We start from the raw sequence: 13,877 nt of genomic DNA on the forward strand, positions 1-13,877 counted from the left end.
CTCACAAGTAACATTACGATGCAGATCATGGCTCATGCATTGGGAGCCAATGACCCAAAGGCTTTCTCTGAAGGTATGCTATGCTTTAGTTTCTACTCTTAGCCAATAGCCACTGAATGCACTTCCTCATTGTGGTTCTAGAGCTTGGCCTACCATACCCCAAAAACCATATGACATAAATGAAGAACATCCACTGTGGTGTAAATTGTACATTTAAATATAGCCCCATATACATGCAATACTGTTTCATTCACAGCTTTTCCCCACAATTCTGATTAACCTCCATACATATTCTCAGTCCTGTTCTACTACAGGGGTCTCACTCATTCCATGAAGGGCCTATTGTCTGCTGTTTTTTTTGTTTAAGACCTGGACAACCAGGTGAGGGGAGTTCCTTACTAATTAGTGACCTTAATTCATCAATCAAGTAAAAGGGAGGAACGAAAGGCTGTGGGTTATCATGGAATAAGTTTGACCAGAGAGGAAGATGCAGTGTTTTTTATATTTTGCCAAGCTAGTAGTTTTTGTGTGGAGGTCAATGAGTGTCGAATTTGGTTAACAAAAAATGTAATGGCTTATTTGATCTAATGTACGTTTTGTAATGCTTAGGTTGTTCTGAGTCTACTGATATAAGTAGGACAAGTAACATCCCGGTAAATTTCAGAAAAAACACTATTGGATTTTATCAAACGGATCAATCACTCGCCACCAGCATTTCTATTGAACTGCGATCGTGTCTGCTGCAAACATGGTGACCTCATAAGTCCCTCTGTGTTTCACAGCTGTGATTGGATAAGTTAAAAGTAGCATTGAAAAAGTAATCAATATAGATATCTATCTATACAATGCTGCTATATACGTGTGTGTGTGTGTGTGTGTGTGTGTGTGTGTATAGATAGACCGTAACAATCAAAAGTTTGGACCATATTCAAGTTTTTTTTAAATTTACTATTTTCTACATTGTGGAATAAGACAAAAAAAAAATGAAATAACACCGAATCATGTAATAACCAAAAAAGTGTTATTCTGTGTTATTCTACAATGTAGAAATAAATAAAGAATACCCTGGAATGAGTAGGTGTGTCCAAACACATTAGCTAGAATGGTCCCACCTGATCCCTTCCATTTGTGAAGACATTTATTTTCATTGTTAGAGCGGCCAATTGAGTACCTGGTCAATATAATGGATAATCTGTGGTTTGACACGTACTGTTAGATCATTGATGTGCAGCTCCTTTGACCTCAGGACCTCTCAGGTCATGTTTCTCAGAATCTGCCCATACATTGACAGATGAGTGAATATGGCAAGGTCACACAATGCTGCTAGGTGGGGCCTGGTGGGGTCATAGAGGTAAATGTATAGTAGTAAACAGTGAAGTGAAACTAGCTGTGATTTATAAGCACACTACTTATTTTTTGCAAACATATGGGGGGTGCATTCCAAGAAAAGGAATAAGACCCCTTGCTCAAAAGCAATCCATCAAGCCTTCAAGATACTGGTGAACAGAAGATAAGGAGAGAGCAAACAGAGAGAAGAAAAAGTTTGAGAGACAGAAAAGAAGAAACACTGAGGTGGAAAATGTGGAGTCTGACCATTAGCTTTTATAACCAATGTCAGTCACATGCCAGCACTCCTCTGGTCCCAAGACTGACTCGGGGTGAAGAGTGTGAGCAACTGTCATGCTCCAGTGGCATGGTCGTAGTCTGGGCTTGATCACAGACTGGCCTGGGGTTGTGGCTGGGGGTGGGGTTGGGTGTGGCTGGGGGTGGGATTGGGTGTGGCTGGGGGTGGGGTTGGGTGTGGCTGGGGGGGTTACCTTGGTTCAATCAGGATCTGATAAAAGAGAAGTGGAGACTGAATAAACAGACATTGTTGACCCGGCTGCAGTAGGACACTCAGGACACCTCGCCAACATCACAGTGAGTGTATTTACATAACATTCTTATCAACCTGTAGGGTTTCAGTGTAGGAGAAACAGAACTTTAAGGATTTTTTCATACGGAATATGGCTGGCTATTAGTTTTTTGCTAAATAGATCTGCCTTTTCTGTTTTTACTTAATGTAAAGTTGATTGCTCTGTATCTGGGGTTTGGAGAAGTAGTTCTGTAGGTGAGATGTAGGTTATTTGAAATAGTTTGTTAGGTACAAAACTTATGCTAGATTCATTATTTGATACTTCTAATACAACGGGCATGAGAGAGATGAGATCACGAGTCATGACCCTTCCCTGGGTCATGGTTCGACAGGATACAGCTTATGTCAAATTGAATTCAAAAGTTGAACTTGTTAACATTTTAGCTAACCCTAACATTAACCTAACCTGCTATGAATGGTCAACTCTGACAAGCTGTATTACTATCTTCCCTGCCACAGTGGTACTAGAACTCTGACTGGCAACAGCGAGTCCAACATCATGGACTGGTCAACTCACTTAACAATCAACAAGCAGCCATTTTGGACTTGCAAGAAGGGGTGCTTGCTCTGGGGAAGATAGAGAATTGAGTCTGTCAACACATGATGCGAGAGCCTTGGTTACTTGTGGTAGTTTTCTTGCTTAGTTGGTGCAATGTGAGGTTATTGCTTGTGCTGAGTTGGCAGTGTTTGCATGTTTTAGTTTCAATCTGTAGTTTGTGCTTTGTCAGGGAGAATGCTACAATCTGTAGTGCCATATCAGAGTATTTTCAGTTCTTCTATAGTCCTAACATTGGACAAGCAAGTTATCATGAATTGTTTTTGTCCTTCAGATGGCCCTTCCCCTGTTCACCCTCCTGCTGACTGCCCTCACTGTGGTCCACTGCTTTCCCACTGTCTTCCAGGACCTGGAGCAAAGCAGCAGTATGTAAATTTTCAACAGTGGTGGCTGGTGGGAGGTGCTATAAGAAGACCGTCTCATGTAATGGCTGGAATGGAATAAATGGAATGGTATCAAACATATGGAAAACCCATGTTTGACTCTGTTCCATTGATTCCATTCCAGACATTACACTGAGCCTATCCTCCTATAGCACCTCCCACCAGCCCACTGCTTTTCAGTTATACTTACACTGACACATCCCATTTGGCTACAAATCAATCTGTTATAGTAAGTTGTCTATATACACTAACTTGTCCTGAGATGCTATGTGTTTGTTGGAGGATGTAACGGGTTTGATTCCTGCATGGGCCTCATACACTTGAACTGTATATTTCTTTGGTTAAAAGTGTCTGTTAAATGGCTATAATACTACATGTATGGTGGATGTTTCTCCCCCAGAGAACCAAACGTCCATCCGGTTCCTGGCTCTGGGGGACTGGGGCGGGGTGCCCTACCCTCCCTACATCACACGGGTGGAGAAGGCTACGGCCTTGGAGATGGGCAAGATAGCAGAGCAGATGGGCGCAGACTTTGTTCTGGCCCTGGGTGATAACTTCTACTACTCTGGAGTGAACAGTGCAGATTCTCCAAGATTCCAGGTCAGTTGTTAAGCAGAGTAACTCCAGCTATGGCAAAATGGATCAAATATCTTTACTTTCTTTGCTGTGAATGTTTTTCTGATCCTAATGGTTAGTTGCGGTGTCTGTTACGTCTTAAGGAATTTGAAAGGTGTATGGTTTGCAAACAGAATGGGAATGCGCTTGTTTATCAATCTGTCTAAAATGACCTCTGCCCTCTCAGGATACCTTTGAGCGCGTGTACACGGCTGACTCTCTCAACATTCCCTGGTACATCCTGGCTGGAAACCACGACCATAAGGGCAACGTCAAGGCTCAGATCGACTACAGCCGCAAGTCTGACAGATGGTAAGAAACGGACACTTAGACCAGAGGCGAGACATCTCACTCACTCCTCTTTTCTGGTTCATGAACTAAGCAGACAAGACCCCGCTGATAATGCATTGGTGCCTATGGGACAGCCACTCCTTCAGCAGAACGGAGCTGTGACCCTTTTTTTCCAATGGTAAACGGCCTGAGTGGGACATCTTCATTTATCCACTGTCTTTGCTTAGAACTTATGCAAGTCTTTGACAGCATAAAACCTTTTCTTCGCATCTCTGTTGATCATGAATGTTGTATTATGCAGCAGAATCACTTTTCACGGCATAACCCTAGTCTGCATCCCAAATGTCTAAAATAGTGTACACTGTTGGGATTAGCGTGCCATTTGGGATGCAGACCGTTTCACTGAGCTGTTTCTATCTCTACCTTGATTGATCAGTCTTCATTCATTGAGCCTCAATCCTCCCTCAGGCGGTTCCCTCACTACTACTACGAGCTGAACTTCCGTATCCCCAACACCAAGCGCACTCTGAGCATCATGATGCTGGATACAGTGATGCTGTGTGGTAACTCTGACGACTACGTTGATGAGAAGCCCCGCGGACCCCTGAGCACCATTGAGGCCAACCGACAGGTACACAGATTATTCTGGGCTTTGTTAAATAAAATGTTTTTGGCTTGAACTTTTAAAGTCACTTTAAGATTTGAGATTCTATTGACTTTCTTTGTTCCACCGACCCTGTCAACCTGACCGTTGCTGCAACTGGATGTACTTTTTACACTTTTGTTATTCTTCTCTTGTCCTTATGGTTAATTAATTGCAACTGCTGACAAATTCTCCATCAAATTCAAAAAATAATGTAATAGAGGAAATTATCAATAACTAAGTCTTAATTTACTGTATCCACCTACCAGCTGACCTGGCTGCAACAGAGGATGGCACAGTCCAAGGCTGACTTCCTGCTTGTGGCTGGTCATTACCCGGTGTGGTCAGTGTCCGAGCACGGCCCCACAGAGTGCCTCCTGAAGAGACTACGCCCCCTTCTGGTCAAACACAAGGCCACTGCATACTTCTGTGGTCACGACCACAACCTGCAGGTTTGTGGAGGTTTTGAAACTTAATTTTGCATAGTCTTCTCCTAAACCACTAGTGGTGTAACCAACTATTCTATCAACTAGAGGGTTGCTGTTCAAGGAAGGCCATATGGAAGATTGTTTACTTTAGCATGTCACTTTAGCATTCTCGATTTATTGATGGATAATGTTAAAACTCCTTCGGGATCGGTGACCATTCCACGGGACGGTTGAGCTAACGTAGGCTAATGCGATTGGCAAGAGGTTGTATGTAACAAGAACATTTCCCAGGACATAGACATATCTGAAATGGGCAGAAAGCTTACATTTCTGTTAATCTAACTGCACTGTCCAATTTACAGTAGCTATTACAGTGAAAGAATACCGTGCACAATTTTGAACATGAAGTTATTAATAGAAATATTAGGCACATTTGGACAGTCTTGATACAAAACTCTGAACAGAAATGCAATGGTTCATTGGATCAGTCTAAGACTTTGCACATACACTGCTGCCATCTAATGATAAATCTAAATTGCACCTGGGCTGGAAAAATACATTATGGCCTTCTGCATTTCAAAGATGAAGGTACAAAAAAATACAGAAGTTTTCTCCTCCTTTGTACTATCTTTTACCAGGTCTATTGTGTTATATTCTCCTAGATTCCTTTCACAATCTTCAGTGTTTCCTTTCAAATGGTACCTAGAATATGCATATCCTTGCTTCAGGGCCTGCGCTACAGAAGGTTAGATTTGGGTATGTCATTTTAGGTGAAAAAAAAAAAAGGGTGGATCCTTAAGAGGTTTTTAAGTTGCATCGTGGTATCGTTTGGAATGGCTAACTGTAGAAAAATATTCAACACAATTATATCTTTTCAGGTAGTGGCTGTTTTTAAATGTTTGAGCTCTGCCAAACATGACCCTGACTGATTTCCCCCTCTCCCTATTCTCTCCTCAGTACCTGAAGGAGTCTGGTGTGGGCTATGTAGTAAGCGGTGCCGGTAACTTCCTGGACCCAGACAGGCGTCACTGGCACCATGTCCCCAAAGACACCCTCAAATTTTTTACAGGCCAGGCTTCTACCCTGGGAGGCTTTGTCCACGGAGAGGTCAGTCATAAATAGAATTGTCCATTCTAGTGTTTTATTGAATTGTCTTATCTGTATACGGTTTGTGTTTTTGATACTTGTAGACAGACTTTGGATGTGTCACATGGCAGACTATTCTCAATAGTCTCTGGTCAATAGTGCACTACATGGGGAATAGGGTGACGTACATTTGCCGTTCCCTGAGGGGATCAATAAAGTTGTCTTGTATTGAAGGTAACCAAGGACAAGATGACCCTCACCTTCATCCAGGCTAAAGGGACGTCTCTGTACCGCACTGTCTTGCCACGCAGGGACATCGACGATGACCAAAATGGCAGCGACGACAAGGATTAGCCCTAGTGGAAGAGATGACGACGTAAACGGTCACAATTGACGTGTCTGTATATATGACCTAGCCCTTAAATTAAGGACTACATTGATTTATTTTACAATACTTCTACTTTAGCAGTTCAATTCTGTCAAAGTACAATTTACTCAAATGTAGTCCTTCGTAAGGGCTAGATATTGACCATGTACAATAGGTTGGATGGCTGAGGTGTGGATACAGACTGGCAGTTATTATAGCTCATGTTTGGTGGATGAGTTTTTAGAAAACAACCTTGGAATTATGAGTTTGCCTGAATGTAGCATAAAGGAGAATAATGTATTTTAAAAAATTTATGAAAGGATGTTAAAAAAATGTTTTTTAAATATAAGATTTTTGTGTGTTCGTTTTAAAGAATAAATAACCTTTTGGATTTGTTTTCCTGTAGTTTGTACATATTGATGCCAATCTTTCAGGGCTTGCTATATTGGGCCTCAGCATTAGCCCATTACATTGACGTTGATGGACCAAGTCATCTATTTATCCTTGTACATGCTGCCCTCTGGTGATTAGGCTATTTCACTGCACCGCTAGTTAAGAAACAGTGACGAAGCGTATTCCAGTGTCCTAAATTAATTGACTCAGGCCAGGCTCTGACAAGGGTTGATGACTGTAATAACTCAACTGAAGGGTGTTCACGTAAGTCCAAACGTCATGATCCAATTGGTCTTAGATAGTTGGACAGCTTGACGTCTGCTCCACTTCTTTTCAAACAACATTTGCTCTATTTAGATATAAAATACATGCCCGTCTCTCCATGACCCCCTGAACCCACTGGCTGTAGGGAGCAGAGGTGGTTGTGTTGAAGTTAGGGTGAGTGCTGCTGAACATGCTCTTTTTAAAGATGGTGGGTAAATTATGTCCCGCTGTCTTAAAATGGTAAGTTACTGTCCGCTTAAGGGGTGGCGCTCCCATACTGTAGGCACCAATGCATTAGCGTCTGGGTCTGGTCTGCTTTTATTCATTGACTGCATATGAACCAGATAAAATGAGGGAGTAGGCTGTCTCTGGTTGTGCTGCTGACCATGCACTTACGTCCATTGGTGAAGAGAGCCTCTTGGTCTGCTGCCAATAGACGACCAATAGGGATCAGGGCTGAATGGTGTTGGCACTGTCAAGACCCACCAATAGGATTGAACCCAAACACACCGTACCAGTATTGTCCTAGGTTGATGTCAATGCAGGTTGTGTGAGGTAGCCTACAATACCATGCCAACATCTTATCCATGGCCACATTGCACAATCCATTTTTTATTTACCAATGTATGCATTCAAATCATGAAGTACACTAGAAAATAAAAATGGTTAAAGTTGAAATATAAGCCATTTGTGTAGTAGCCAGGCAGGCCCGGATCATCCGGTTGCAATCGTCACGGCATTGGCAGGTACAGTAGGGAGCTGAGCTTAGTTGACCTGAGAGCAGGACAGGGATAGAACGGGATAGGGCCAGAGACTTACTGAGAACAGGTCATGTAGCCAGATGCCTGAGTCAGTCACACCATGGAACCAGGTCCTCTTAGCATGGGGTCAAAACCTTAAAGTGGAATTCCACTCCAAAATGATACTTTGGTATTTTTTTTCATTAGTCCACTGTTGATTCAGTCCCAAAATGTTTTGCATGTCAGCAGTCAAGTTTAAATACCAAACAAGAGTTGAGTGATATTCCCCTTTCAGGGTCATGGGTAGGGTTGATTACAACGTTCTGTTTGAACTAACCTGAAACTATATCGGGATGTCTGAACTGTTAATGTAATTAATGAACAGATATAATTACATATATTTGTACCTGACTTTGTAGCCCTTGTTAAACACTTACATACTGTAGCATGTTTTTTGTACCTCTATTTTAACTTGGCAAGTCAGTTAAGAACAAATTATTAATTTCAATGACGGCCTAGGAACAGTGGGTTAACTGCCTGTTCAGGGGCAGAACGACAGATGTTTACCTTGTCAGCTCGGGGATTCGATCTTGCAACCTTTCGGTTACTAGTACAAACCTCTAATCACTAGGCTACCTGCCGCCCCTTATATTGTTATATTATATTGACACTGTAGCATGTTTACATTATTAGGTACTGTAGCACGTTTACACTATTAGACACTGTAGCATGTTTACATTATTAGGTACTGTAGAATGTTTACATTAGACACTGTAGCACGTTTACATGATTAGGTACTGTAGCATGTTTACATTAGGTACTGTAGCATGATTAGGTACTGTAGAATGTTTACATTGTTAGACACTGTAGCATGTTTACATTATTAGGTACTGTAGAATGTTTACATTGTTAGACACTGTAGCATGTTTACATGATTAGGTACTGTAGCATGTTTACATTATTAGGTACTGTAGAATGTTTACATTATTAGGTACTGTAGAATGTTTACATTATTAGGTACTGTAGAATGTTTACATTATTGGGTACTGTAGAATGTTTACATTACTAGGTACTGTAGCATGTTTACATTGTTAGGTACTGTAACATGTTTACATTAGGTACTGTAACATGTTTACATTATTAGGTACTGTAACATGTTTACATTATTAGGTACTGTAACATGTTTACATTATTAGGTACTGTAACATGTTTACATTATTAGGTACTGTAGAATGTTTACATTATTAGGTACTGTAGAATGTTTACATTATTAGGTACTGTAGAATGTTTACATTATTAGGTACTGTAGAATGTTTACATTATTAGGTACTGTAGCATGTTTACATTATTAGGTACTGTAGCATGTTTACATTGTTAGGTACTGTAGCATGTTTACATTAGGTACTGTAACATGTTTACATTGTTAGGTACTGTAACATGTTTACATTGTTAGGTACTGTAACATGTTTACATTATTAGGTACTGTAACATGTTTACATTATTAGGTACTGTAACATGTTTACATTATTAGGTACTGTAGAATGTTTACATTATTAGGTACTGTAGAATGTTTACATTATTAGGTACTGTAGAATGTTTACATTATTAGGTACTGTAGAATGTTTACATTATTAGGTACTGTAGCATGTTTACATTATTAGGTACTGTAACATGTTTACATTATTAGGTACTGTAACATGTTTACATTATTAGGTACTGTAGCATGTTTACATTGTTAGGTACTGTAGCATGTTTACATTAGGTACTGTAACATGTTTACATTGTTAGACATTGTAACATGTTTACATTGTTAGACACTGTAGCATGTTTACATTAGGTACTGTAACATGTTTACATTAGATATTGAAGCATGTTTACATTGTTAGACACTGTAGCATGTTTACATTAGGTACTGTAACATGTTTACATTAGACATTGTAACATGTTTACATTATTAGATACTGTAGCATGTTTACATTAGGTACTGTAACATGTTTACATTGTTAGACATTGTAACATGTTTACATTGTTAGACACTGTAGCATGTTTACATTAGGTACTGTAACATGTTTACATTAGATATTGAAGCATGTTTACATTGTTAGACACTGTAGCATGTTTACATTAGGTACTGTAACATGTTTACATTAGACATTGTAACATGTTTACATTATTAGATACTGTAGCATGTTTACATTAGGTACTGTAACATGTTTACATTGTTAGACATTGTAACATGTTTACATTGTTAGACACTGTAGCATGTTTACATTAGGTACTGTAACATGTTTACATTAGATATTGAAGCATGTTTACATTAGGTACTGTAACATGTTTACATTATTAGATACTGTAGCATGTTTACATTAGGTACTGTAACATGTTTACATTGTTAGACACTGTAGCATGTTTACATTAGGTACTGTAACATGTTTACATTGTTAGATATTGTAGAATGTTTACATTATTAGATACTGTAACATGTTTACATTGTTAGATATTGTAGAATGTTTACATTATTAGATACTGTAACATGTTTACATTATTAGATACTGTAACATGTTTACATTATTAGATACTGTAACATGTTTACATTATTAGATACTGTAACATGTTTACATTGTTAGATATTGTAGAATGTTTACATTATTAGATACTGTAACATGTTTACATTATTAGATACTGTAACATGTTTACATTGTTAGATATTGTAGAATGTTTACATTATTAGATACTGTAACATGTTTACATTATTAGATACTGTAACATGTTTACATTATTAGATACTGTAACATGTTTACATTGTTAGATATTGTAGAATGTTTACATTATTAGATACTGTAACATGTTTACATTATTAGATACTGTAACATGTTTACATTATTAGATACTGTAACATGTTTACATTGTTAGATATTGTAGAATGTTTACATTATTAGATACTGTAACATGTTTACATTATTAGATACTGTAACATGTTTACATTATTAGACACTGTAACATGTTTACATTATTAGATACTGTAGCATGTTTACATTAGATACTGTAGCATGTTTATTGCAACGCCATGAAACTTTGTATCTCTTCCAGCATTATGTTAACTGCAACTTTATGAAGACATTTCATTACCCATATAGCTGAGGATGTCAAAAATCAATTGTCTACACACAATGTTCCCCCAAACCAGCTATGCTTTTTGTATAATTTGGCTGTCTCCCTACAATAGTTAAATCACAGCACGACTTTGCATGCACCATCACAGGTGTAGAAAAATGGGAATCCTCCAGTTTGGCCAAACCTACCAGTCACTACAATGTCCCAAAGTGCAGGGATCGGTTATCCACTCGTCACATGTTCCAATCCGTTTTAGGATTATCCCAAAATGCCCTCTACCGCAGTGGTTATACTGTATCTCTACCTAGCAGGCCTATTCTCCCACTGTGGACTGACATCCGGGCCTGATCTTTATTGGATAACCAAGTTAAACATACATTTTCCTTGTATAAACACGTTTATGAGTGGTTAAAAATCACCCAGTAAAACTGTCTCTCGCACATTGACATTCTAGAAACTTTACATAAAAATTCTAGAATCAGTTCTAGAACATTCAAGTGGAACTCTAGCAGTGTCCCAGTTAGTCTGAGTCAGAACGACCTTTGCAGAGTCCTCATTAGTCCTGCATTAAGCCCTCTTTACCGGTGTGGAGCGATACCTACTCCTAACGCCAACGTGTGTAAACAGTGTCACTGCTGGGCTTATGCTTTTTATTAGGCCTAGATCTGCTCTTAATACGGCAGGTAGCTTCAGCCATGTGCTGACTGCCCAAGCCAATGTGATATACCTCACTACCCCAAGAGGTCTTGCAGGTGTCGTCTTTGATATTTCTTGTCAACTTACACACATTCTCTCATATATAGTTTCCTATTAAAATGTGTACAGAGTAGTTGGTTTACATCCTCTGGTCATGGTCAAACAGTTGAGTCAAGGTTTATAATCCAACCGACAGTAACACTAATAGTTTGATAGGTTTACCCTATATGAGGTTGAGCTTTGTCCTCCAAAGCTGGGGATGAAATTAACTCAGATGAACTACTGTTCCGTCTCCATAGTAATAGTGTGACGTTCTGCCATCCTAACTGAACTGCCAGAGAGGAAGGAAACAGCTGTTTTAATCACCATTGGTCTCATGGTCACATCTCTGAACAGTTAGTTACCTTCCTCTCCGGCAGCTCAGTTAGGATGGCAGACTATGCCAATCTCAACCATCTCAATCAATGGTTGAGATGGGAGAACACTGTGGATGGATCCATCAAGACTAACGTGACAATACATCTCATTTCCCGTTGGTACACTAAGCTGCTGCCCTGATAAGATCATTCCATAACAGCTGTCTGTGAGGTTCTGAGCTTCTGCCTCAGATTAAACTGCTCTCTGAGTCTCTAATTCCCTGTCTGAAAAGTAATAAAAGGAGTCTGTATTAGAGAGGGCTAAGCTGCGTGTGTAATCTTCTCTCTTTAATCCCCCTCTTCTGCTCTCCCAATAAAGGAAGACAGGCACTTGAAAGACCCGCACAGATGGGATGAGCGCAGTCGGCATCAAGCGTGACGATAAAAGCTATAAAATAGCATAACAGTATCAAATCCTACATGCAATATCAGGTAACATCCAGCTTAAATAAGAATTGTTTGTTTTAAGTTGTGTAACATTATGCCTTTCTGGAAAACTGCATCAATTATGGAACATAACTAGCCACAGGAAGCAACAGGATTGAAATATACTACACTGTACTTGAATTCTACTACTGTGTGCTTACCCTCTAGTATTCGTTTGAATAAGGTAGTGTTTCCACTTAAAATACTGTTTAGATAGGCCTATCACAAACCTCTTCCCAGGCCACCTGTATGGGAATCACAGACTCACCTTAACCTAACCTCACCCCTCTTAACTGAATTAATTCAACCCTACTAGTTAATTAGTAAATCAAATAAGCTAATCCTGCTGAAGCCTGGAAATAACCTTAGTATCAGGTGTTATCAAACAGAATGAATCTAATACCATATTCGCACGAACATATATTTACACAGTCCTCTTTTAGTTAAGTTTTGAATGTTATCCCACACTCACTTTACCATAACTTTTGACCACAGGAGGCTGGTGAGGGGAGGAGTGCTCATAATAATGGCTGGAATGGAGTCGATGTAATGGTAACAAAAACATGGAAACCATGTGGTTGATACCATTCCATTCATTCTGTTCAAGCCATAGTTATGAGACCGTTCTCCCCAATTAAGATGCCACCAGCTGCCTTTGCTTTTGACACCCATACTGGTAAAGAAATAATAGACCACATATATATAGGCCTACTGAACACTCAACATTAGATTCATTATAAAGCACGCAAATGTGTCCGTTTTTCTGTGTTTATTGGTAGTTTTAGTGTTTCAATGCTCGAGGAGGAAAAGTAACTAGTATGGTGGTGTCAAAGAGAGGAAGGAAGTGTGGTGACTTGGCACAAATCCAATGGAAAGTTCACAGGGGAAGTCCGGCATCCCTCTCCTTGTCCCATCGCCATTAATACACAACTGGCCATTAATACACAACTGTCGGTCAATCTTAAGCTATCCCCTCAAGCTTTAAAGAGGGATGGTAGGTAACGCTTCCATTACTCCGTTTCCGTCATTGCACTGCTCCCACCAACTTTGGTTTTAAATCAGATTCCCTTTTAGTTTCACCTTTAGTTAACCAGATGGTCCCATTGAGGTCAGAAGACCTCTTTGCCAAGGGAAACCTGGCCAAGTGAGGCAGTATCCCTGCCTGTTCAACTGGGGTTTCCTTGATAGGAAAGATGTGAAGAATATGTCCACTTTGGCCAACTCCAGAAAAGGTCCATCCATATACATTAAGCTTGACGGATATCTGTAACTCTCCAACCAAGTTGGTGAAATTACAAAAGCGGCATAAAACCGTCAATCGATTGTGTGCAGTCCTACGATGTCCCGTGATTTTCTTTTCACCCGGCTGAATACACAATGATGTACCCAAAACATTAAAAAGTCTTTCTTTTGCTCCTCTGACATTTTGGGATGGGATGTGTTGAGGCTAAACAAGGACGTTTGGTACTGTTAAAGGGATACTTCGGGATTTTGGCAATGAGGCCCTTTATCTACTTCCCCCGAGTTAGATGAACTTGTGGATA

The 13,877-nt window shown here is 39.7% G+C and overlaps 1 protein-coding gene across 1 annotated transcript; it reads left to right on the forward strand.

The window, feature by feature from the left end:
• Positions 1-1,838: 1,838 nt before the first annotated feature.
• On the forward strand, positions 1,839-6,675 carry acp5a (acid phosphatase 5a, tartrate resistant). The gene is made up of 8 exons (XM_055906951.1): positions 1,839-1,920; positions 2,746-2,836; positions 3,255-3,454; positions 3,657-3,781; positions 4,229-4,391; positions 4,673-4,855; positions 5,789-5,938; positions 6,152-6,675. The coding sequence occupies exons 2-8, from the start codon at positions 2,746-2,748 to the stop codon at positions 6,269-6,271; spliced, it is 1,032 nt and encodes a 343-aa protein (XP_055762926.1). The 5' UTR covers positions 1,839-1,920; the 3' UTR covers positions 6,272-6,675.
• The last annotated feature ends 7,202 nt before the right edge of the window (positions 6,676-13,877 follow it).

This window comes from Salvelinus fontinalis, chromosome 40 (genome assembly GCF_029448725.1).
Source record: "Salvelinus fontinalis isolate EN_2023a chromosome 40, ASM2944872v1, whole genome shotgun sequence".
Classification (NCBI taxonomy): domain Eukaryota; kingdom Metazoa; phylum Chordata; class Actinopteri; order Salmoniformes; family Salmonidae; genus Salvelinus; species Salvelinus fontinalis.

Coding starts and splice junctions, on each gene's coding strand:
- acp5a (XM_055906951.1), top strand. CDS start 2,746: ATGGCCCTTCCCCTGTTCACCCTCCTGCTGACTGCCCTCACTGTGGTC. Junction 4,856..5,788: donor GTCACGACCACAACCTGCAG/GTTTGTGGAGGT, acceptor TTCTCTCCTCAG/TACCTGAAGGAGTCTGGTGT. Junction 5,939..6,151: donor GAGGCTTTGTCCACGGAGAG/GTCAGTCATAAA, acceptor CTTGTATTGAAG/GTAACCAAGGACAAGATGAC.